The sequence below is a fragment of the Lissotriton helveticus genome, chromosome 7 (assembly GCF_964261635.1).
Source record: "Lissotriton helveticus chromosome 7, aLisHel1.1, whole genome shotgun sequence".
Taxonomy (NCBI): Eukaryota; Metazoa; Chordata; class Amphibia; order Caudata; family Salamandridae; genus Lissotriton; species Lissotriton helveticus.
The window spans coordinates 834845321-834867768 of NC_136068.1; the positions used below are offsets into that span (position 1 = coordinate 834845321).

Genomic DNA, 22448 nt, shown 5'->3' on the forward strand with positions numbered 1-22448 from the left:
ATGGAGACAGGCCGACAGAGCTGGGGCCAAGCCCATCGTCGTCGTCAGTGTGAGTTTATTATGCTGAGAAGTTTGATACCAAACTTCAGTCAAGCCTTAATAGAGCTGTGGAGTTCGTGTTGACAAACCCGCAGCCCATGTACTCAAAATGGCTTGAGTGAACCTTGTAAGTCCCCAAATGTCTGCAGAGGATAAAGTAGATAATACAGCCCATGTACTCAAAATGGCTTCACTGCATTTACATTATCCAAGAATAGGCTCAATACCATGCACGAGTATACTGCTCATGTAGTTATGCTCTCACCTGTGGTACAGTGCACACTGCCTTAGGGCTGTAAGGCTTGTCAGAGGGGTGACTTATCTATGCCACAGGCAGTGGGGTATAGGCACGGCACTCAGGAAGATTTGTCATGGTTGACTCGTTTACTTAACTTTTATTTAGCTACACCACAGCACATACCAAGCAATGACAGGGTGTATGCGTGTGGTGTGGGGTCCTTTAGGGTGGCAATCATATCAGACCAATGTCAAGGCTCTGGCATTAAAACCGACCCATTTATGTGAGGCAGCAATTGATGACTGTACCACTGTTGTCATTCACAGAGGCCCTGATACCTAAACTGGGCCATGCCCCCTCAATACATTCCATATGCCGACTGATAGCTATACTGAAAAATGAATACAGAATCCTTAGCAAAATATTATTAAAATGTTAGCAGCCCACATGCACAGAGACTTCCCAATCCGAATTACCTGAACCAGAATAGTTTAGTGCACAGGAAGAACACATCCCTGAAGATTATGAAACTTGAAATAACTGTAGAACAGGCTCTACTGATGTGGCTTTAAGTCTGCCTGCCTGGTCTTTGGCCTGGAACAGGCATTCAATACTCTAGACATGGGATATCTATTCACCCTGCTAGCCAGATTTAACTTTGGGGAGCATACTATACGAATGACAAAGCTGGTCTTTAAAAGTCCTACTTGCCAGGGTATGGATGGGCAAGTTGATCTCCTCCTCTTTGAGGTTCAAAGAGGCATCTCACAGGGGGGCCCCCCTATCTCCTTTGCACTTACAATGGAGCAGTTACTCATTAAGTTGAGGTCAGAGTGAGGCGTTTGGGGCATCATGTTAGCCAACATGACTCAAGCTGTACCCTTGTACACAGGCATTATGTTCTACATCATTGATAAAGGGGCAATAAAGAGGGCACACCTCAAACCCTTCAAGCGTTCGGCTGTTTCCGGGATGGCTAATTGGTGTAAATCCTGTGTTTATCCATTGTACTCGGATGCTACTTCACTTTGACTTGACCTGGGAGGTCGACCGAACACACCGCAGTATCTTCTATTTCAACATGGGAATTAGGATATACCATGCTGACTAAGCCCTCCTAGATGGTAACCTCAGCAGGGCAGTAACCTCTTACTATTTTGATAATCTTATTCTTACAATAACTTATTTTCAGTAAGTAGAAACTCAGACTCAGAGTTAATACGGCATACTGGCCAATGCAGGGTCGCTCTAGGCAAGCTGCACCTCCCAGTGGAAAGGGTGGGGGTTCTTTGGGCTGGGTACTCCAAATTTTGAGCATTACTACCAGGCGGTCCAGCTCCAATAGATAAGCTGCTGGCTCGCAGGGCATTTATTAGAAGAAACAACTCAAATGATCCCCTTTGCACCACGCAAAGGTACACAGGCTTCTTCTCCTGGGCACCAAGATTGGCCACAGAATACCCTTACTGTGGCACACAGCACTGAGCTGCCTCACTTGGAGTTTGAGGATTGTTGGAGGGACGGTCGGAAACAGAAGCGAGGAGGCCGTATAGGATCAATGCTGTAGCGTTTATTGATGGTATACAACACAACACAGTAAGCATCAAGATGTAGTTTTAAATGTCAGGATGAAAAGAAGAATAACTTAAGTATTCCTGTTAATTAAGCACAGGATGCTTTTGTAGGTTGTCCTCCAAGGATTATTTCTTGATTGGGGCTACCGGATGGTATAGGTACTTCTGGAGCTTCTCTCGTGGTCTAGTTGATCCCCAGGGCTCTAGCACTCTCTCAAACACAAAGGAAAATAAACAGCGGTCACTGTTCACGTCCTATATGTCCAGCCTAACCTGTCACCACACCACATGATAGGTCCTGCTAACAAGAGTGAGGTCCGAGTGCAAAAAAACGACAAAAAGGGAAACCAAAGTGGAGAGAGAAAATATCAAAGAGAACAAAGACGGTTCAGTAAATCGCTGATCCTACGTGAGGTTGCCGTTAAAAATTCACAATATTATCCCCAACAAGTAAGGTAAGTGAAGGATGGTGTAGGACAGAAAGAGTTAGCGGCTAATGTGAGAGCAGAGGGTGTTTTTTGCCTTACCCAAAGAGCCATCACGCTCCTCCCCTTCTCCCTGGTGCTCCCTCTGTCCCAGTGACGTACCGCTGTCTGCCACAACTCTCCCGAGTTGTGGCAGCTCGTGCGTGTCCTCCGGGATCCACCAGTCCTCTGTCCAGGTATCAGGGGCTTCTGGGTCTTCTTCCGGGTTTTTACTCCGCAATGTCTCAGTGACCAGAAGCTTCCTCTGGGGTCTTCTCTGTACCTCCGGCGTCTGGCTCGAACTCCGGCTCTAGCGGCTTCCTTCCAGCTGAAGCCCCGACCGAGTCAGTTTGCGGCTTTTTCTGCCGCTCGTGACCTCCTGTGGACATTCCCGATTGGTCAGCTTGGCTGGTCCCGCCTCTTCCGGGATGTACTGTTTCCGGGTCATTCCTTGTGTACTGTGGGGCGGGGAAAAGATCCTCCGTTGCTTGGTAGTTCGCACTTGTTGTGTCGTCACCATCTTAATGAGGACGGTAAGGTACCCATGCGGATTCTACCTCCGGGTTATCGGGGTTAAGGCTGTCACTCCCAGGGTCTTGCTCACAATGATCACTAAGCATACAACCCCTTACATGCCCCTGGCATCCCCTTACTCAAGCATCTTGGTTACCTAATGGCTGGCGACCTAACACACTGGGAAAACACGGACATCAAGTTGTGTGATAGGTTTCAGGACTGTCTGCTCCTCTTGTTCGACATACTCCGAGAATTAGGAGAGAACAGTGGGTATTGGCCTTTACTAACACTAGTTCCTCCTAATCCCCATCCAAGGCACTCTAAGTGGGCACGCGTAGTATGACATGTGAGACTGTGGGGATGCATGATGTCATCATCCCCAACATCATTACAGTAAGAGGTGGTTCTGTCTGAAAAAGAGACTGCAGCCTTTGGAATGTCACCACCTTATTTTGGTTGGATCATGCTTTCTTCTGTAACTGCATTGCGCATGGACACTAGAAAGGGGTGAACCTGTTGGGGCTGAAAATGGGATAATTTTTAAACGGATGGTGAAACCCAGCCAGCTGAGTAAGGATACTGCTATTTGAGTGTGTGCAAGGAATTGTTATTTGCGGCGACTGGTTATCAACTAGCTGTCTAGATATATAAAGATATTAATAGCCCTTCTGCACAGATGTGCAGCGGCCACTGCCAAAACCTTTGGGAAGACACTTGGGGTATAGTGACTCCAAATGGTAGTATCTTTAAGTGGTAGAGTTGTCCGCTTAAAACAAAGCAAACATATCAGTAGTGCACAGGATGAATGGGGATGTTGAAGTAGGTATCTTTCAGGTCAAACATTGACATGAAGTTGCCCTGGAGGAGCAGAGGGGTCGCATCTATAGGGTGGATATATAAAAATGTTTTGAAAGGATGAATTGGTTCAAGAGCCTCAGGTCTGGAATCAGTCTAGGGTAGTCTTCCTTTTTGGTGGCTCAGGATACAGAGGGAGCACATACCTATGCTGCACTGATGTGGAGATAGCAGCTCAATGGCACATTTGCACTTCTTCCCTGAGTGAGGCAGAGTGACAAGAGTAGCCACTGGCCTAAGATAATGTAGTACCACTTGGGGATGAATAACTTCAGTTAACCTTCCCCACTGCTTTGGGGCAGAATGCCTAGAATGGAGCTACCTTTTCCAAAACCTGTTACCCCTACAGCCACTCAGTGTATATGTCTTGGTATGACTGGTATCCTAAACAGATTGTTGCTGCTGGTAGGGTTGTTGTTGACCTGAAGCCACAGCTTTGAGTCCCCTTCGCAGTTGATTTCCTCAAAGGGTGGATCTGGAGGGTGCTAACGGACTGTACAATGTCCATGTCTTTTTTCTTTTTTTGCTAAGCATCCAATTAACCTGGGACCTGATGAAATGCTAGCAGTCAAAAGGCACCTTAAGGAGGTGCTGCTGCTCCTTTGGATGGAATACAGAGCCATGCAGGCCAGTCTAACAGGATGCCTCAGACTGATATCTGCAGCATCAAAAGCATACATTATGCTAGCATGGATACAAATTTTCCCCTCTGCTACTAGCCCCTGCACCATTTTTCCTGTAGGCCCCTGGGAGGCTAATAAGTTCCTCCATTTCACAGCTACTAGCATATCCATGAAAACACATGGTACAGCCATTAGTCCAAAACAGCAGGAACATGAACTGAAAGTGCTGGGGCTCCATAGTGAGCATTAGGTCACAGCTACGAGCAGGGAGGGTTGGAAGAATAAAATGTGTCTCGGAGGCACAAGGACATATCAAGGGGGATGGTACAAAAAATTCAAGGGCCCTAGCCAAAAACAGCTTGGCCTCTGGCTCTGTGGCCTTCGGATGATTATCATTGTCCGAGCCAAGTCACCACATACAGATTTAAAACTAGTCACATACAAAACCTTTTACAGCACCTGTCACAGGTTTTGAATCCTATGATCCTAAGATCTTGAGGGGGCGACATCGGACCTAGTCACTGGAGAAAGCTGAGGAACTCTGACCAATATTCACACAGATGAGTGCACCACCCGATTCATCAAGGTGCAAAAAAACTGTCAGTACATCCCGGGCAGACCGAATTATAGATGGCTGGCTATGCCGGAATGCCAATGTTGTGGAAAAAATCCAGATCAAATCTGACACCTAAAGGATAATCTTAAGGTGAGGAAACTATGGGAAGATGTATCCATCACAAAAGGACATTGACAATTCCACCCAACTGTTAAGAATGTTCCCTTTCTGCTGGGTCACCCCAGATTTTGTTTGCATTTTTGCTGAACCTTTGTTTGCTGGGTATAGGCCCGTGTGCACTTTACCCCAGCTAAACAAAGGTAAAGTGCTTGTGTTCCTCCTTTGGTATACCATTGAATGGTTTATTTAATACACAAATACGTTCCTAGTATATGGTACCAAATGTACCCAGGGCCAGAACATTCAATACTACCAGTGGACTGCAGCACTCACTGAGCCATCCACTGTAGTAGCATTGTAAATCTCTCCAGGCCTGACTGTGCAGGTTTTAACTGCAAACTGGACCTGTCAAATTAAACCCTGTTTGACAGGTCTAAACCTTCCTTTTAAATATGTCACCCCAACGTAGGTCTTACTGCACATAGTGTAGGGCGCATGGCATTTAAAAGTAGGACATGTAGAAGTTTAATGTTAAACATGTCCTACCAATGGAAATGTCCGAAAAGCTATTTTCAAAGTAGCAGGGTTGGCTGTTCCATAGGAAAGCAATGAGATACAATATTAAGTTAATTATTAAATGTTCTCTTAGCCTAGGAACCACTTACAAATTAAATAGTTGTTAACACATTTTATTGAAGTATATGTAGGGATTCCAACACAGCCAAAGCGGCCCATAAAAGAAATAAACGGGTGCAACAAAACATTCTTAGACACAAGATACAACAGTCCTGCCATTCTCCCCCACCTCCCACCCCCTATCCCCATCCACCTGCAAAAGGAGTTAAAGGATAAAAGGAATACATCTCAACTGCATAACCCATATCTGTCAGTTTGAAACAGTGTATTTTTGGCTGTGGAATGTCTAAATTTCATTTTCCAGGAATTGGTAAATCTGATGGATAGGCACCAATTCAATTCCTCTATATTCTGCTCCCCTCTTCCATATCTATGGGTATTTTGGGGGGGCAGCCACTAGCTTTATACACCGCAATCCTCATTCCCATGCAGTGGTCCATACCCTATTCCCACACCGATAATGATAGAGGGGCCACTGCCTTCCACTCCTAAGCTATGTAGCATTTAGCAAGCGTCAGTCCTAGACTTAGTAGGGAGATCTTAGAATTATTCCCACCAACATTATCCATAAGGAGTAGGAGAGTCAGCCCCGGGCTAAGTGAGATTTGCCAGGTTAGGACCCTTCCCAAAAATGCAACCACCCCAGCCAAAACCCCTCCAACTCTGGGTAACTCCACACCATGTGGAACAATGTGCCTTCCTCTGCACCGCAGCTGCGACACAGGCGGAGAACGCCATAGCCCGTGACTCATTATGTAGACCCTGTGGAGGTACTTAAATTTAATCAGCCGGAGCCTTGCTACTATGGATGCTGCTTTGGGGGAGACCTAGAATCTCAGTCCAATCTATATGTCCTAATGCACCAACATCAGCCTCCCACACAGTGCGTAAGGCTCCAATGGTATCTGGTTGGTTAGATATCAGGGTCTTGTAGACCGTGGCAACTTTATGGTCACCCAAGACTCCCGTAAGTGGGTTATCCTCTAAGGGATTACATTCTGGACGGTCAGGCAATGCCCTTGCATGCAACCCAGTGCACGGCAGAGTTGGAGGAACTTGTGGAACTGGTTGCGATGACTGGTGTGTCTGGCAGGACTTAAGTACTGTGCCCTGCATGACATCCCCTAATGTGGAGATCACAATAAGATCCCATTTCCAGAATTCCTCCAGTGCGGCCACTTGTGGGAGCATGGCGCCACACTAGAGTGGTACTGTTCTGTCAGTCTGCCCCAACATTTCATTCGTTGAAGGGTTGATTGACAAAATTCCCCCCGAAGAGTTGTTTTCAGGGACTCCTGTAGGGTTTGAGGGGACCGCACTGTATCTATATTGTGTGTAAAGTATCCGTCTATACTGTTTTCCATGTGTTTGCGGTACCCCAAGCTCTGTAGATACCACGGTGAGAGGGGCCAACAGAACGCCTGGTGCCAGTGTCCCATCTTAAGACCAAACAACAATGGAGAGTGATCTGAAAGACCCCTGGGGAGCAATGATCTATCCCTTACCGAATGTAAGTGATTGTCGAGAATCAGGAAAAAATCCAGCCGTGAGTAGGAGCCTTGTGCTGCAGAATAGAAGACATAGCCGCCCAGGGGTAGGGCTGTGGGTGAGTCACACACCGATGAGGCCCAGCGCTGAAATGAAGGAGGAAAGAGGTGTCTGGCCTGACGTCGGAGGTACCCCCTGTGGGCACCATCTATCCACTGCTGGGTGGATGACCTTTCTAATCTCCCCCAGCACCACTAGCCCATCCGGTAGCTCACCCCAGAGCCCAGTAACAGCTCGACACAGGAGTTTACCAGTGGGGCATATACACTTAGCAATGTGATAGGTTCTCCAAAGAGTGCCCCCTGTGGATCTACCACATTTATCAACCCATGTCCTAAAATGCTGAAAAGGGATGGTGCGCTTAATCAGGCCTAGGAACACCTGGCACCTAGTGTGAAGTATTTGCATGTATCCCCAACTGGCTAAGCATGGGACATTGTTACCCATGAGGTGGATCTCCTGGCGGAACAAAACATTGGCTCCCAACCTCTTGGCCTGTTTCAAGATTGACGCCCCCCCCACCCCCCCACCCCCCCACTCCTCACACTATCCAGTAGGCTATTAACGTTCCACAGAACCAATCAAATTAAATCCGATGAACTCATCTGGGACTGGGTACACATTATTCAATCCTGTTACCATAACTATTCACTAGTTAAGTACGAGAGTGGAAATCAGGCAGGACAAATAAGGAAAAATAAGAAAATCATACAGGCAACATTGCCAAACAGTAGGCCATCACCTTGGTAGAATATTTGCTACAAAAACAACTAATGTAACCCCCCCACCAACCCCACCACCCAATAAACTCAGAAACCCTACAGTATCGGTCGCAGAATGTGATGTTGGCAGGTTCCAATAGTAGGTCAGCGTCGGCTCATCCCACTGGATCCCCCCTTACCCAACATTCACTGAACTATAGGAGGGCGTACGTTCCCAAGTACTGTGTTGTGTGGCCACCCGTACTGTCAAATACTGTTTGGCTCAAGGCTAGCGATATCTAATATGGGCACCCCCCTGTGTCACTTAAGGAAACGTGCCCCAGATACCTGTGAAGATGGAGACCCCCTTGTAGCCGCTGGCACGTCTCCAGTCTTCCTGGATTTCCACCATGTCGATTGAGATTGGTGAGGAGTGGCCAGTGTCTTTCTGTTCTTATTCTCCCCGTCACTCTGAGAAGAATCAGAATCTGGGCGATGGTGGTGTATGTGGTTTGATCTGCATCTGTTCACCTGTCCATTGGAATACCTCCTCTAGGGAGCCAACAAAAAGAGCATTTGAGACTGATGAACAAGTTACTTACCTTCGGTAATGCATTATCTGATAGAGACTATCTAGCTGCAGATTCCTTGAACCTCACTAGGGCCAAATCAGCATTTTCCCCAAAATGACTGGTTCCATCATAGGGCATGTCCATCAAATTGGCCTGGATATTGCCCGAGAAGCCAGGTGTTCTAAGCCAGGCGTGGAGGCTCAAGGCCACTATTGCGGAAATTAAATCTGCCCAGCAAATCAGTTGTATCAAGGCCACACCGAACGGTGAATTTTGCTGCATCTCTCACATCCTGAACTGCTTCGGAGAGCATAGCACGAGCCTCATCGTGGACTTGTAACAGCACTTGCGCAACAGTCTCCTAAAGGGAGAGGGAGAAACAGCCCAATAAGCATGCTGTATTTACTGACCACAATGCCAGACTGGAGGAAAAAAACAATCATTCCAAATGAATTGAGCCTCTTGGATTTCCTATCAGAAGGAGCAGTAGGATGTAGAGGCCTGCTCCACCAAACTTTCAGGGGTGGGGTGTTGGCAGAGTAACTTTGGGTCAAACAGCACTGGGCGATGGATGGTAGCGTGCAATTGTCCTATTCACAGAAGCCCCTGTGCTAAGCTTGGACCACATGCCTAGAAGGACATCAGTCAATGGTTCGTTAAAGGGCAAAAGGGGTTCGTAGGCGGAAGATCCAAGTGGAAGCACTTCAGTCAGGAGATTAGTCATGACCTGCACGGAGGGCAGCTCTAGTCCAAGGACCTCAGCTGCCCTTTCAACCACCATGGCATATGATGCCCCCTTCTAAGTAGGCACAGTTGGTGAAAATAGCATGCCAGTATCTGGATAAATGTCCAGTCCACTGGCTTCCCCAAGTTCCTCATACCAGTCCAATTGCTCTGCAGTCATCCTGGTGTTCTAAAGGATCCATAAACCCTCCCATTCAACTCCGGAGCCTAACATATCCTCAAAGTAATCAGGTGACAACATATCAATCGGAGCCGGAATCAGAGTAAAGCAACATCATTCCGAATCTGTGTAATCAGGGATAAGGATGGGGCTGGTGCCGCCAGTGGGCACCGGCAGCACCGACTTCGGGACTGACGTCGGAGGTCGCGAGGGCACAAGACCGGCATTGACCCAAATCCGGGATCGGATCCACTAGGCCCCACCGCTACCGGGGCCAGAGCAGACTGCTTTGAACCCGATGGGGCCCCTTCAGACTCTGCGGGGCCCGAGGGCGCACCAGAGTGGTCGGCCTGCTCAAATACACAGCACATTGCCTTGTAAAATTCTTTTATTTGAGCGGGGGTCACTCCAGCTCCCGGAAATAGAGGGAGGCGCGAAGTCGACCCGGACTCTGGCTCAGCAGAACCGTGCCTACAGCATTGGTGCTCTTTACCTCTTTCGGCAACGGACGACAACAGAGGTGACGAAGTCCGCTTGGACGACTACTTCTTCTTGTGTCTCTACCCAGAGTGTCCCGAAGACCTAAAGTGGGCGAAAGAGGACTTTGGGCTCTGGGAGCGTTCCTGCGACCTCCTCTTCTTCGATCAGGACCAGGATCTCCACGGAGTCCCGCTGGACATTGACTGCTGGGCCGGAAGGAGCTTCATAGCCCAGCAGTCCAAGCACGACCTCAAATCATGGTCGTGCTCGAGACACCAGCAGCAGATGAGGTGGCAGTTGGCCGATGCCACCGCCCGCAACCTCAAACAGTGGATCGATGACTGCGCCAACACCCTCGCTCAAGAAACCCTTCAACAGCCACACCGACAAGAAAGCCAGCTGGTTCACTGAAGACCTCCAGGCCTCCAAACAAAACTGCCGAAAGCTAAAGAAGAACTGGCTCCATGAACGAACACCGGATAGCTACGCAGCCCACAAGAATGCCAACCGCGGAGGAGCTTCGCGCGTTTCCAAGATGGACGTGTGAGCTAAGGGCTCCCGAGACCCTTTCCGCCTCCCGCAACTATCCTGTGAATAATCCTGATTTGGACGACGGGTACTTGTTATTGATGCCTACATTCTTTTCGAAAATCGATTTGGCCGCCAGACACCGGACTTACTGCACTTTGAACTTTGAGGCCCACATCGTATGCCAACCGGGGGCTCGAGTCCCCGAGGTACCCAGGTGGTAATCGAACAACAACGGCTGATACGCCACGCCCTCTACCCCTGGGTTACTTTAGGTTTCGTTTTCGGTCGTTGTGGTCGGCGACTTGCAGCCGATCGGCGCACCGGCTCTGTTATTGTGGCCAACCTTCAGTCAGCGTTGGATCCCTGCCCTCTCGTCTTTACGAACTTGCCAAGACGGTAATTACTTTGACCAGATCCTAAAGGTCCCGTCGGAGTTTGTTGCCCATTATGGCGAGCAGGGCGGTTGTTGAGAAGCGCACCACCAGAGGCCCGTCCCGGGGAGGGGTTGCCCAATCCCAGACTATCGATTGCTTTACTCGCCCTAAGGAATCCCCGGGCGGGTCGAGTGGGGCCCTCGAGGAAACTGGTGACGGTGCTCCTGACATTGAGGAGCCAACTTTGAAGGACGTTATGGGCGCCATTGTAAGTGTCTGGACCACCATGGGCCAGCAATATGAAACCTTGGCAGCTAAGATAGACACGGTGGCGATCGAGGTCACCCTCATCAGGGCGGACTTGGGGAAAACTAATGACCGGGTCAAGTCCCTTGATATCAAGACTGCGAGTCTGACTGCGGATGTCTCGGATCTTCAGACCACAGTCCGCAATCTCCGGACGACAAACGATCTGTTTGCCCGTCGGCTGGAGGATTTCGAGGGCCGGGCCAGGCGCAACAACGTTCGCATCGTGGGTGTTCCGGAGACCTCCGCGGACCTGCCCGTAGACATTGGCACCGAAGGGCCTAAGTAAACTTTTCGCTGTGGAGCGGGCTCATCGAGTCCCTGGTGGGAAGCCGAAGTTGGGAGCCGCTCCGCGGCCCATAATAGCCAGGATTTTTAATTTCCGGGACAGAGACGCTATCCTGCAAGCCGCCCGCACGACTGGACCCACCAAATTTGAGAATGTATCCATCAGTTTTTACCTGGACTTTACTCAGGCGGTGCAGAAACAACGAATGGGTTTCATGGGAGTGAAAAGGCGCCTTAGAGATATGGGACTGAAATATGCTATGCTTTTCCCGGCCCGCCTGAGGATCGAGCATGAGGATCGTGCGTTTTTCTTCGATCGCCCTGAGGTGGCCAGTGACTTGGAAGACACTTTGCCGACGCGCCATGATGGCCCGGAGAGCTCGAGGGGTTCTGAAGGCGGTTTGGCGGAACAGGAGTAGTGAGTCTGCATCGGCGAACCTGACTTCACGGCAGTGGCTCACAGACTGTGTTTTTACAATATGGATACCCGGGGGTGGGGGGGAATGGGGAATCTTCCTCCTCTGGGGACTTTTTCTCTCTTTTTGTAGGTTAGTTTAATGGGGCGACAGGCACACTGCAAGTTGGGGTGGCTTTTCGGTCCACCGCAGGGGTGCAGGGAGGGGGGTTTGTGTTTTGTGGGTTTACTGGGGGTGGTGAGGGGGTTCTTTCTTTCTTGTTTGTATCGAGGCTGCGCTTTGTTCTATGTTTGCTGCTATGTGCTTGTTTCATGGTGGGGGGGGACTGTTTACTTCTGGAATGGGGGTAGGGGGCTGAGGGTGTTGAGCTGGAACGTTAACGGTCTTGGTGACAGGATAAAGCGGGGGATAGTACTGCAGTATTTGAAGCGCTCCTCCCCAGATGTGGTTTTGCTACAGGAGACGCACTTGGTGGGTAATACGTGTCGGGCATTGAATAGGCGAGGATACCGTTTGGTGGCCCATTCCGGCTTTACCACTGGATCGAGGGGGACAGGTATCCTGGTTAGGAACTCCCTCCCCCTGGAGATAGATGGCACGGTGCTGGATGACAAAGCCCGCTACGCGGCTATTACGGGGAGGTGGGAGGGGAGGTTGATCTCCATATTGTCTGTCTATGTTCCGCCTGGTCTGCAGTCTACTACATTCACCGATTTGGGTGGGGTGATTCTGGGGCTGCCTGATGGTTTGCTGGTATTGGGTGGTGATTTTAATTCTGTGGTTAATGGAGAGAGTGACCGTAGCCCCCCAAGGCTTCTTCCCGCATCGCAGTTATGGCTGGGGAAATTTTTGGATGCTTTTGGGCTGGCAGATTGTTGGAGACAGCTGCACCCTGGACAGCTCCAGTACACCTTCCACTCGGGAGCTCATGGGAGTCTCTCGAGACTCGATTATATCCTTGTGTCAGTGGTGCAGTTGGTCTCGGTACGTGAAATCAAGCATTTGGCTAGGGGGATTTCCGACCACTCCCCGCTTTGGCTTCTAATCGATGTACAGCTGTGGGCTGGGGGTCGGATTGCCCCGATCAATCCATGGCATTTTCAGAATCCCAAAATTAGATCGGAGGTGGTCAAGTGTATGGTCTTCTACTTTGCTGAAAATGAGGGATTGGTGTCCTCCCCGGTCTCCCTGTGGGAGGCCTATAAAACTGATCCGTGGCCGGACTCTGTCTTTGATCGCTGGCGAGAGGAGGCGCAAAAATGAGGAGGTGGTGAGCTTGGAAACTGAAATTGCTGGGTTGGAGGAACAGTTGGAGTCTGGGGTTACACCCGAGCGATTGCACTTTTTAGCTCTTAAGCAATCTGAATACAGGGCTTTGGTGACTGACGCGGCTGAGGCGATGACCCGTGTGCAACAGGGGCGTTTGTATGATGTGGGTGATAAGGCGGGAAAGCTTATTGCTTGGCTGGACAAACGGGACAGACTGAATCGAGTGGTGCCTGTGGTTGAGAAAGTTGACGGTACGCGAGTGGTGGACCCGATTGAGATAGTCTAGGTGTTTGCCCGGCACTTTCGGGTTGTATAAGCGCCGGTCTCGAATATGCCAGAAGAGGACTCGCACTTGTTGCTTCGTGATCTCGTGCTGCCTAGTCTCTCGGAGTCGGACAGGGTGCTTATGGAGGCGGACTTTTCCACTGATGAGGTTGCGCTTGCTATACGCTCCCTTCGCTCGGGGAGGGCCTCGGGTCCGAACGGTATACCAGTTGAATTATACAAGCTCTGCCCGGACAAAATGGCGCCGTATCTTAGTCGGATGTTTGCGGCATCGCGAGACCTTGGGTCCCTTCCTAGGGACCAGAGGCTGGCGTCCATTGTGGTTATCCATAAAGATGGCAAGCCCCGCGAGCGCTGCTCATCTTATTGAACGATCTCACTTTTGAATGCGGAACCCAAGATATTGGCGAAGCTTTTGGCAAATCGATTGGTCACGGTGATTAGCGATTTGATACACCCGGACCAGTCTGGTTTTATTCCTCGTCGGAATACTGCGCTCAATCTCCGCCGTCTTCACGGTGTCCTTGCGAGGGCGGGGTCTCTCAATGAACCGGCCATCTTGGTTTCCCTTGATGCCTCGATGGCCTTTGACACGGTCGAGTGGCCGTATTTGTGGGCTGCTCTTGCTAAATTTGGTTTCGGCCCGAAGTTCATCGCGTGGGTCAAGCTTCTGTATGAGCAGCCGTTGGCTCAGGTTGTGGTTAATTGCAGAGCCTCGGAGCCCTTTGTTCTCGGACGAGGCACGCGGCAGGGGTGTCCTCTGTCGCCGCTTCTATTTGCGCTCGCACTTGAGCCCCTTGCCGCGTGGCTCCGCTGGGAGCCCTCACTCAAGGGTATTCGATGGTCCCCTGACTTCGAAGATCGCATATCATTATATGCCGACGACATATTACTGTACCTGACCTCCCCCCGTAAGTCACTAGGAGTCCTCTTCGACGTTTTGAATTCCTTCGGACGAAACTCCGGTTTAGTTATCAATTGGGCCAAGTCTTGTATTTTCCCACTGACTGGGGACTCGCCCTCTCTGCCCCGCACTTGCCCGATACCGGTTTCTAGAGGTGGCTTTAAGTATTTGGGGATCTATATTTCACTGGACCCCATGGTGCGCTACGAGCGGAATTTGTTACCTCCGCTTGTCCGGCTTCGGTCGGACGTTGCGGCATGGTGTAGTTTACCCTTGTCCCCTTTGGGAAGAGCTGCCCTGTTTAAGATGATGTCTCTTCCCCGTTTTCTGTATGCCGTCCAAAACACGCTTGATCTGGTGCCAGCCAGTTACTTTCGTGAAATCGAGGGCCTCTAGAGGAGATTAGTGTGGGCTGGACGGCCCCGCATTACGTTGGCGAAGTTGACGTTGCCCTGGTACGATGGTGGTATAGCATTGCCTGATATTAAAAGATACTACTGGGCATCTCAGCTGAGCGCTGTGAACCATGCCATGTACGGTCCAGCTCCGAATCCTGCGTTTGAGATGGATCGGTGGCTGTTGCCCGGGGGGTGATTATTATAGGGCGCTCTATTCTCGAGGCGCCAGGAGGAACCTGACGGGTCCCACTGGAGTGGCAGTGCGAGTGTGGTGTAGTGCGACCACAGCTACGGGGTGGGCGGATAAACTGACCAGAGCGACCCCATTGTTTGCCGCTGAGAGACTGGGGGAGCTATGGACGTCGAAGGGTTTTGATAGATGGGACCTCATTGGCATTAGTAAAGTGGGCGATCTCTGGGCTAAAAATAGAGTTAAGACCTTTGCTGAATTGAAGCAGGAATATAATTTGAATGACACGGAGTATTTTCGCTATTTCCAGGTTCGACATGCCATTGAATCGGTTTTTCCAGCCGGATCTACTATCCCGGAGTGTTCTCCCCTGGAGGACAGGGTGCTGGACGGGCATGTTCTGGACAGCACTATCTCCCTTATTTATAAAAAACTCATCAATGATCGTTCGGACCTGCTTGTTCAGCTTCGGAGTGCTTGGACTAACGATGGGCTGGAGTTGGATGATGAAGATTGGCAGGCTGCGATATCCTCTCCTAAAGAGGTCGCGATCCCGGGGCGTCTGCGACTCGTACAGCTGAAAATTCTGCACCGAGTCTATGTCACGGGTCCACGATTGATGCATATGGGTTTTTCTGCGGATGGGCTGTGTAGGCGTGGCTGTGATGTGCTTGCTACTTTCCTCCACATCATATGGGAATGTCCGGAAGTGGTGTCTTTTTGGGCTAGAGTGCATGCGGTGATGGGTGAGGTGACGGGCGTTGAGTTGTTGCCTGAGGCCAGGCGCTGTTTGTTGAACATCTGGGAGCCGAATGACTGCACTGCTGCTCAGACTCAATGGGTCACGCTGGGGAACCTGGTTGCAAAAAAAACCATTGCTCAATTGTGGGGATCTCAGAGGGCACCATCAGTTCGCAACTGGGAAGAGCACATGGACTGGTGCATGTTCAGAGAAAAAATTGTGTATGTCTCCCGTGGCAGGCCCAAGAAGTGGGGCAGGATTTGGGCCCAATGGAACTCCTATCGAGGGGGGATATGTGATCCCCCCCGTTACTGAACCTCCTGACACTCCTTGTTCTCCTTGACTGTACGTTTCGGTTTCCTAATTTCCTGTGTTCTACGATTTGTTTCTTGCTCTGTGTCCCCCCCCTTCTCCTGGTTTCTCTCCTGTTTCTTAACACTGTTCTTTGTTCGCCTCTCCCCGCGCCATATGGAACTGATACTATATTGCAGGGTACGGCCTCGACTCTTTTTTCGATTACGTTTTTTGTTTACTTGTATAAAATGTGAAACCTTTTTAACATCCTTTCATCCGTAGCATTTTGAGTAATGTCATGCAATACCGCTGCCGGACCTTCGGTTGTCGGCTGCTGAGCTGTGTTCTACTGCGCTACTGTTATTTTCTGTGACTGGCCGGCCCTGGCGGTTGTAGGCCTGTAATTGTAATCCTTTCTTGCTAATAAAGGTTTAAAAAAAAAAAAAGAATGCCAACCGCAGACACCACCACCTCATCAGATCCGCCAAAAGGGACTCCTTCAAAAACCGCTTAGTCAACACAATACACAACAGCAAAGATTTCTTCAACATCGTTAAGGAACTCTCCAACCCCAGCTCCAACACCAACGACATCCCACCTTCACAAGACCTGTGCGAATCACTGGCCACCCTCTTCCACCGCAAGATCGCAGACATCCACGACCGCTTCAGTGCCACGACCATTCCAGCAACCACTGAGACCTCCACCACCACGACCACCATCCGCACCAACCGCCTGCTCTCCTGGACAAACATTAACAACGACAACACCATCAAGATCATGAACACCATCCACTCCGGATCCCCATCAGACCCTCGCCCACACCACATTCAACAAAGCCAGCCCCACCATCGCACCCAATCTCCGCAAAGCCGTCAATATCTCCTTTGAGACAGCAACCGTCAAGGAGAGCTGGAAGCATGCCGAGATCAACGCCTTACTCAAGAAACCCTAGGCCCACCGCAAGGACCTCAAGAACTTCTGGCTCATCTCCCTGCTCCCGTTCCCGGGGAAGGTCATCGAGAAGCCTCTAAGACTGGAAGCTGCACCAGGGTTTGGAAGGGGCTGGAGTGGAGTCACCTGAGGACGGATGCCAAGGCCTGTAATGTCCCAGACCACCATTTTAGTCCCCATGCGATTCATCTGTGTTGACCATGTCCAGTGAATGTTCCATTGGGGGTACTGGGGTCATAGGCCCCTGTGTCTGAGCTCTAAGTAAAAGGGTTGGTGTCAGGAGGTTGCCAGCGGGGTCACCCTGCGGAAGGAAAATGCTCTTTTAAGCCGGTCAAAGGTATTGGTATCAACCCCCTTATGTTAATGCTTTGTAGTCAGCTTGGCAGGATTCACTCCTGGCTGCCCTATAGATAGTGGGACCAAGGCTCCAGCAGAGACTTCCCTCCAAGGGAGGGGTGTGGGACAGCTTTCAATAAGCTGCTGTAGGGTCTTCTCATTGGGTGCCATGGCGTACGAGTCCACCCTGTGTATGAAGGCGTCAACTGCCTTGCAGATGTCCTTGTCATAAGGGAGGTATTGTATTTCCTCCTCTCCCGAAGATGTGGATTAGTGCAATCGGTGTGATAACTGGGAGACCAGTATAATTTGGGGGCCCGCAGGGCCCAGACAAAGCTACAGCCCAGGACACCAATCACCCTATGAATACACTGGGTTATATTCAACCAGGGTCAGTGTCCCTCATGCCTGTCAGGGAAGCTTGTGGAGACGCTCCTATTTTCAACACTTGATAGATACATAGACTCCAGGCAGAGGGGTAGTTAGGCAGGACTCTGCAATCAGCACACTTCCTGATGTGTGCAGATCGTGGAGCCTGCAAGCAGAGCGTCACTCATGCTGCAGAGCATTCTCCTCTAGAGGTTGGAGGACCTCACCATCTAAGCAGGCCGATATCGGCTGAGACAAACCGCGTAGGAGTGTGCATAACCATACTCCTGCATGGTGGAGCCTGTGAAAATGAAGTCAATTAAGCAAAACAAGAAGAAAAAACACAGATATAAATACATCAATGAAATATATACAGACACACAGCCCTGACCCAGTCAATTACCCAGTAGCCACAAGGAGAGCCCTCTGAGGACTAAACAGGTGTGCTGGAACAGTAAACAGAGTAGTGAAGGAGATCAGGGACTATGAGGACAAGACCAGCAAGGGGATTGGATGGACTTTTTTTTAATTTCTCTATGGTTCTTGGGTAAAGTCTTTTTTTTTTTTTTTAAGATGTGTTTACTCAAGTTATGCCTGCTACATGCAATAAAGCGAAGAAAGATAGGCATAGAAAAAATAGAATAATCCTCTCCTCAGATCCTTACACAGAATTACATCTGTAATCTGCTGTTCATGGGATCCAATTGTTGACATATTTCAGCGGGTTGATAAAGCACGGCAAATGTAAACATTTAGCACGCGTATCTCAAGTTTTAATTCCAGTCAAAAACTAAGAGTGTTTGCACCTACTGCAGAGATCACTAATTCCAGCAAGAATGCTCAGTAGGTTAATACACCAAGATCAAAGCTTTATTAGTCGCTGGTTCTAAGCACAGTCATAGTTGAATGGGTTAGTGTACCTACTCCAACAACGCTCAGTGCTACCTGTATTTTACAGGTAGAAAACTCAAATGAAAATGCTCCTCTATTCGTACTGCAACAATAGCTGACCTGTATATCAGCAATTGGCCAAAGGGGAAATAAAGTTTTACTTTAGCAAAATTGATGTAAAACATTAATTTGGTTTGGCACAGTCAAGGAAACAAAATGAACATACATAGTGTCTGTGCCAGCACTATTCAATGAATTCAGAAACAGAGGGTCAAGTAGATCTCTTTGGAGGACAAGTGGATTTCTTCAAGGGATAAGTAGATTCCAGCAGCATTTTATCCCTTGGATAAGTAGAGTTGAAAGAAAAAGCCCACACTTCTGCCTTTTAGTGCCACTACGCAGCTGTCCAGTGTCAACTAGACCTGTACAGGAACTTCCTGTAGGCCTCTGCCTGCCACACTGTAAGCCGCTAAGTGCCTTCCCCGAGGACCTGGGTGCTTTCCCCCTGCAGTGAATTGGGACTTAAAGGTAAAAAGGGAAAATATTTGACCAGGATAAACCTGGTTTGGGTATCCGATCCACACTCAATTGTGGTCAGCATCAAATTGTGCTTACATCCTGTTCACTCACAACTATTATTGGCAATTTGTGCTTCTTGGCACTATCGCTACTTACAACTTTAAAAATTCATTACCATGCCCCTTACTGGATTTTTGTCAGTGTGTTTATTACATTTCACTCTATTTTTACTAATTCATTTTAGGATTTTTATTGCTTTGCATTTCGGCTTTATTAATGTTTTAAAGCTACATAAATAGCTTACATATTGCCTCCAAGTGAAGCTTGCATAAATATGTACAAATTGCCTCCAAGATAAGCTTGTCTGCTCTGTGCCATAGCTACCAGGGAGTGGAGCTCAGGTTTATTTAATGACTTTGTTGGCTCACCCTCACCAGAATTGTGATTATTACTTGAGGTTGGTACTTAATCCCCTTCAACTAATAACCCAATCTATTACACAAAGTCTTAAACTGACAATGATGGTGCAATTTGTTAGAAATGGATCTCCTGTACAGGAGAAAGACCAGACTCTATGATGTGTTTTTATTGATCTAAAGTGTGAGGAGTCCATCAAAGAGTTTATTCACATCTGGCACAGATCTGGAGATTTAGATCCATTCTCCCAATAGTGGGATGCCATGAACAACTTTGACTTCCTCTCCCAAATACGTTCTAGACACACAAAGAAGCAGGTGTTTCACGCTGCGGAATCATTACAGAGGCTCCTGAACCACATGCAGGACACATGTGAGTCTCTCCCTGACAGTAGCCACTAGCAAGTACAATTGGGTTTAAATCCAGAGACTTTCAGGGACAGATCACATAATTTAAAAGAGAAAATCTCAGGTTTATTAGGGATAAATGGCCACAAGGGCTCCAGAACATTATCTCCATGGCATATGCATAAAGAAGGGAACAAAAGTCACCAGGGACATCTTCATATAATTAATGCATCAATGTAGAGCAATATTGTTGACTTCTACTAGAACCAGTGAAATGTGCAGCTACAAAGAAATCTATTCAATTAGATGCCTGGAGATACATTTTGATGTGCATCAAAGGGAAGGCATTTGCATTACAAGTATATATTTTATACTAAAAGAACAAATACTATTATAAATGAATGGAAATCAAAAGAGTACTTTAAAATTGAATTGCAGCTCACAACAAATGTAAAATGTATCCTTTACCTATTAATCAGGAGTTCACAAAACTTATAGTGCCCTTTATCTGCTGCAATTGTTAATGCAGTATCCCTTGAAGAAGGCACAGGTGGTGCATTGACATCTGCTCCTTTGTCAAGAAGAACTCTTCCAACTTCTGCATATCCACCAGAAGCTGCCTCCATAAGAGGAGTAAGGCCAGTCTATGCAAAGTTAATGCAAATAAAAGCTTTTGATTATTTTGCAAACACATGTGATGATCTTTCCACATTAGAAACAAGGTTGAATTTTTATTTAATGTTAATGCTTTTTATAACTTTGCATTACTATAAACATTCTTAGCTTTAATGACTGCTTCAAACAGGGAAATGGGTGGTAGTAGTAGAGGAATGAAAATGTACAACTCTACTGCAGACACCCAAGTTGATGTGAGAGAAGAATGATCTGCAAAGCAAGTTAAGCCCATACATTCACTACTTTGGAGACCTAAAGGTGGACAAACATAAGCAACCATTTTAGTAATATTGTAATTAAACAGCACACAATACTCTAAAGCACAAGTTACTTACCTTCTGTAACGATATATCTGTAAGAAACAGTAGCTAGTATTAGATTCCTTACCTTAGAATTTCCCCAGGCGTCAGACTGGATCCGGACATTTTTGCGTAGCAGTACCCATGCGCGTCGGTAGGCGTCGTCCGCAGCTCCACGGCCGTCGTCTGCGTCGTTTGCACCGTCATGACGTCGTCGGAGTACTTAGACGCCGCCTCCGCGCGCTGACGTCAGTTCTTATACACAGCTTTTCCGTGCCAGAAAACGCAGAGCCATGATAAAACCCAACACTGGTGCCATGGAACTAGGGCCCTGAAAGGGGATGACCTTAACCCTAGATATCGGTTCGCAGAACGGGGAGGATGGGTGGGGCGGTAAGGAATCTAATACGAACTACTGTTTCTTACAGATATATCGTTACCGAAGGAAAGTAACGTGTGCATCTGAAAGAAACAGGTTAGTATTAGATTCCTTACCTTAGAATAGATACCCCAGCAATACCAACTCCGGTGGTGGGTCTGCTAACCAATGATCACACCAGAAAGTCCTGGAGGACGGAACGGCCAAAGAAGCCATCCCTCCGGACTTGGCTGTCCAGGCAGTAGTGTCTTGCAAACGTGTGCAGCGAGGCCCACGTAGCTGCCTGACAAATGTCCTGCAAGGGGACTCCCCGGCCCAGGGCAGTAGTAGTCGCCGTGGCCCGAGAGGAAAGGGCCCTCAGCCCAACAGGAGGGTCCTTTTTGCCAAAGAGTAGCATGCCTTGATGCATAACACGACCCACCGAGAGATGGTCTGTTTGTGCACCGCCCGCCCCATCTTAGCGTCCACGTAACCAACAAAGAGTCGGTCATCCACCCGGAACTGGCGTGTGCGGTCTAGATAGAATGACAGCGCACGTTTTGGGTTCAGACAATGGAGCCGCTCTTCCTCTTTAGAGGGATGCGGAGGCGGAAAGAAGGTGGGCAATGTGATGGACTGCCCGATGTGGAAGGCTGTGACTACCTTGGGCAGGAAAGAGGGTCTTGTCCGCAACACAACCATGTCCAGATGGACAGAAAGGAAAGGAGAGGAAGAGGAAAGGGCCTGGAGCTCACTCACTCTCCTGGCAGAGGTGATGGCAACCAGGAAAGCAGTCTTCAGAGTAAGAAGGCGAAGAGGACAGTTTTGAAGTGGCTCAAAGGGAGCGCGCACATCAGGTAAGTCAAAACCAGATTCCAATCCCACTGGGGCATCACGAAAGGAACAGGGGGAAACATATGAGTGATGCCCTTCAAAAATCTGTTAACAATAGGGGACTTGAACAAAGAAGGCTGATCAGGTAGCCTCAAGAAGGCGGAAAGGGCAGAAAGGTAGCCCTTGATAGTGCCCAGAGCAGAGCCCTGCTGGGCAAGAGAAAGAAGGAAGAGGAGAACCTTTGAAAGATGGGCAGAAAGGGGATCCACAGCCTTTGCTGTACACCATGCCACAAATTTGTTCCACCTGCAGGCGTATACCGATTTTGTGGAGGGACGCCTGGCTACCAGAATTACGTCACAGACTTCAGGAGGCAAGTCAAATGGCCTCAAATGTCGCCGCTCAATCTCCAAGCATGGAGGTGGAGCCTGGACAGGTTAGGGTGGAGGACTGTCCCCTGCTGCTGCGACAGAAGGTCCTCCTGCAGAGGCAGACGAATCAGGGGATCGACTGACATGCTGAGTAGCTCGGGATACCAGTATCTTCGTGCCCAGTCTGGAGCCACAAGGATGACTTGGGCCCGGTCGCGCTTGATCTTCTTCAGCACTCTGGGCAGAAGTGGTATA

The 22448-nt window shown here is 48.9% G+C and overlaps 1 protein-coding gene across 1 annotated transcript in view; it reads right to left on the bottom strand.

Moving 5' to 3' along the window:
• ANKHD1 (ankyrin repeat and KH domain containing 1) overlaps positions 1-22448 on the bottom strand; it is a 1380661-nt gene that overhangs the window by 554585 nt on the left and 803628 nt on the right. The window contains exon 21 of the mRNA XM_078653327.1: positions 20125-20300. Within this exon, the coding sequence (XP_078509453.1) occupies positions 20125-20300 (176 nt within the window). The remainder of the gene's footprint in view (positions 1-20124; positions 20301-22448) is intronic.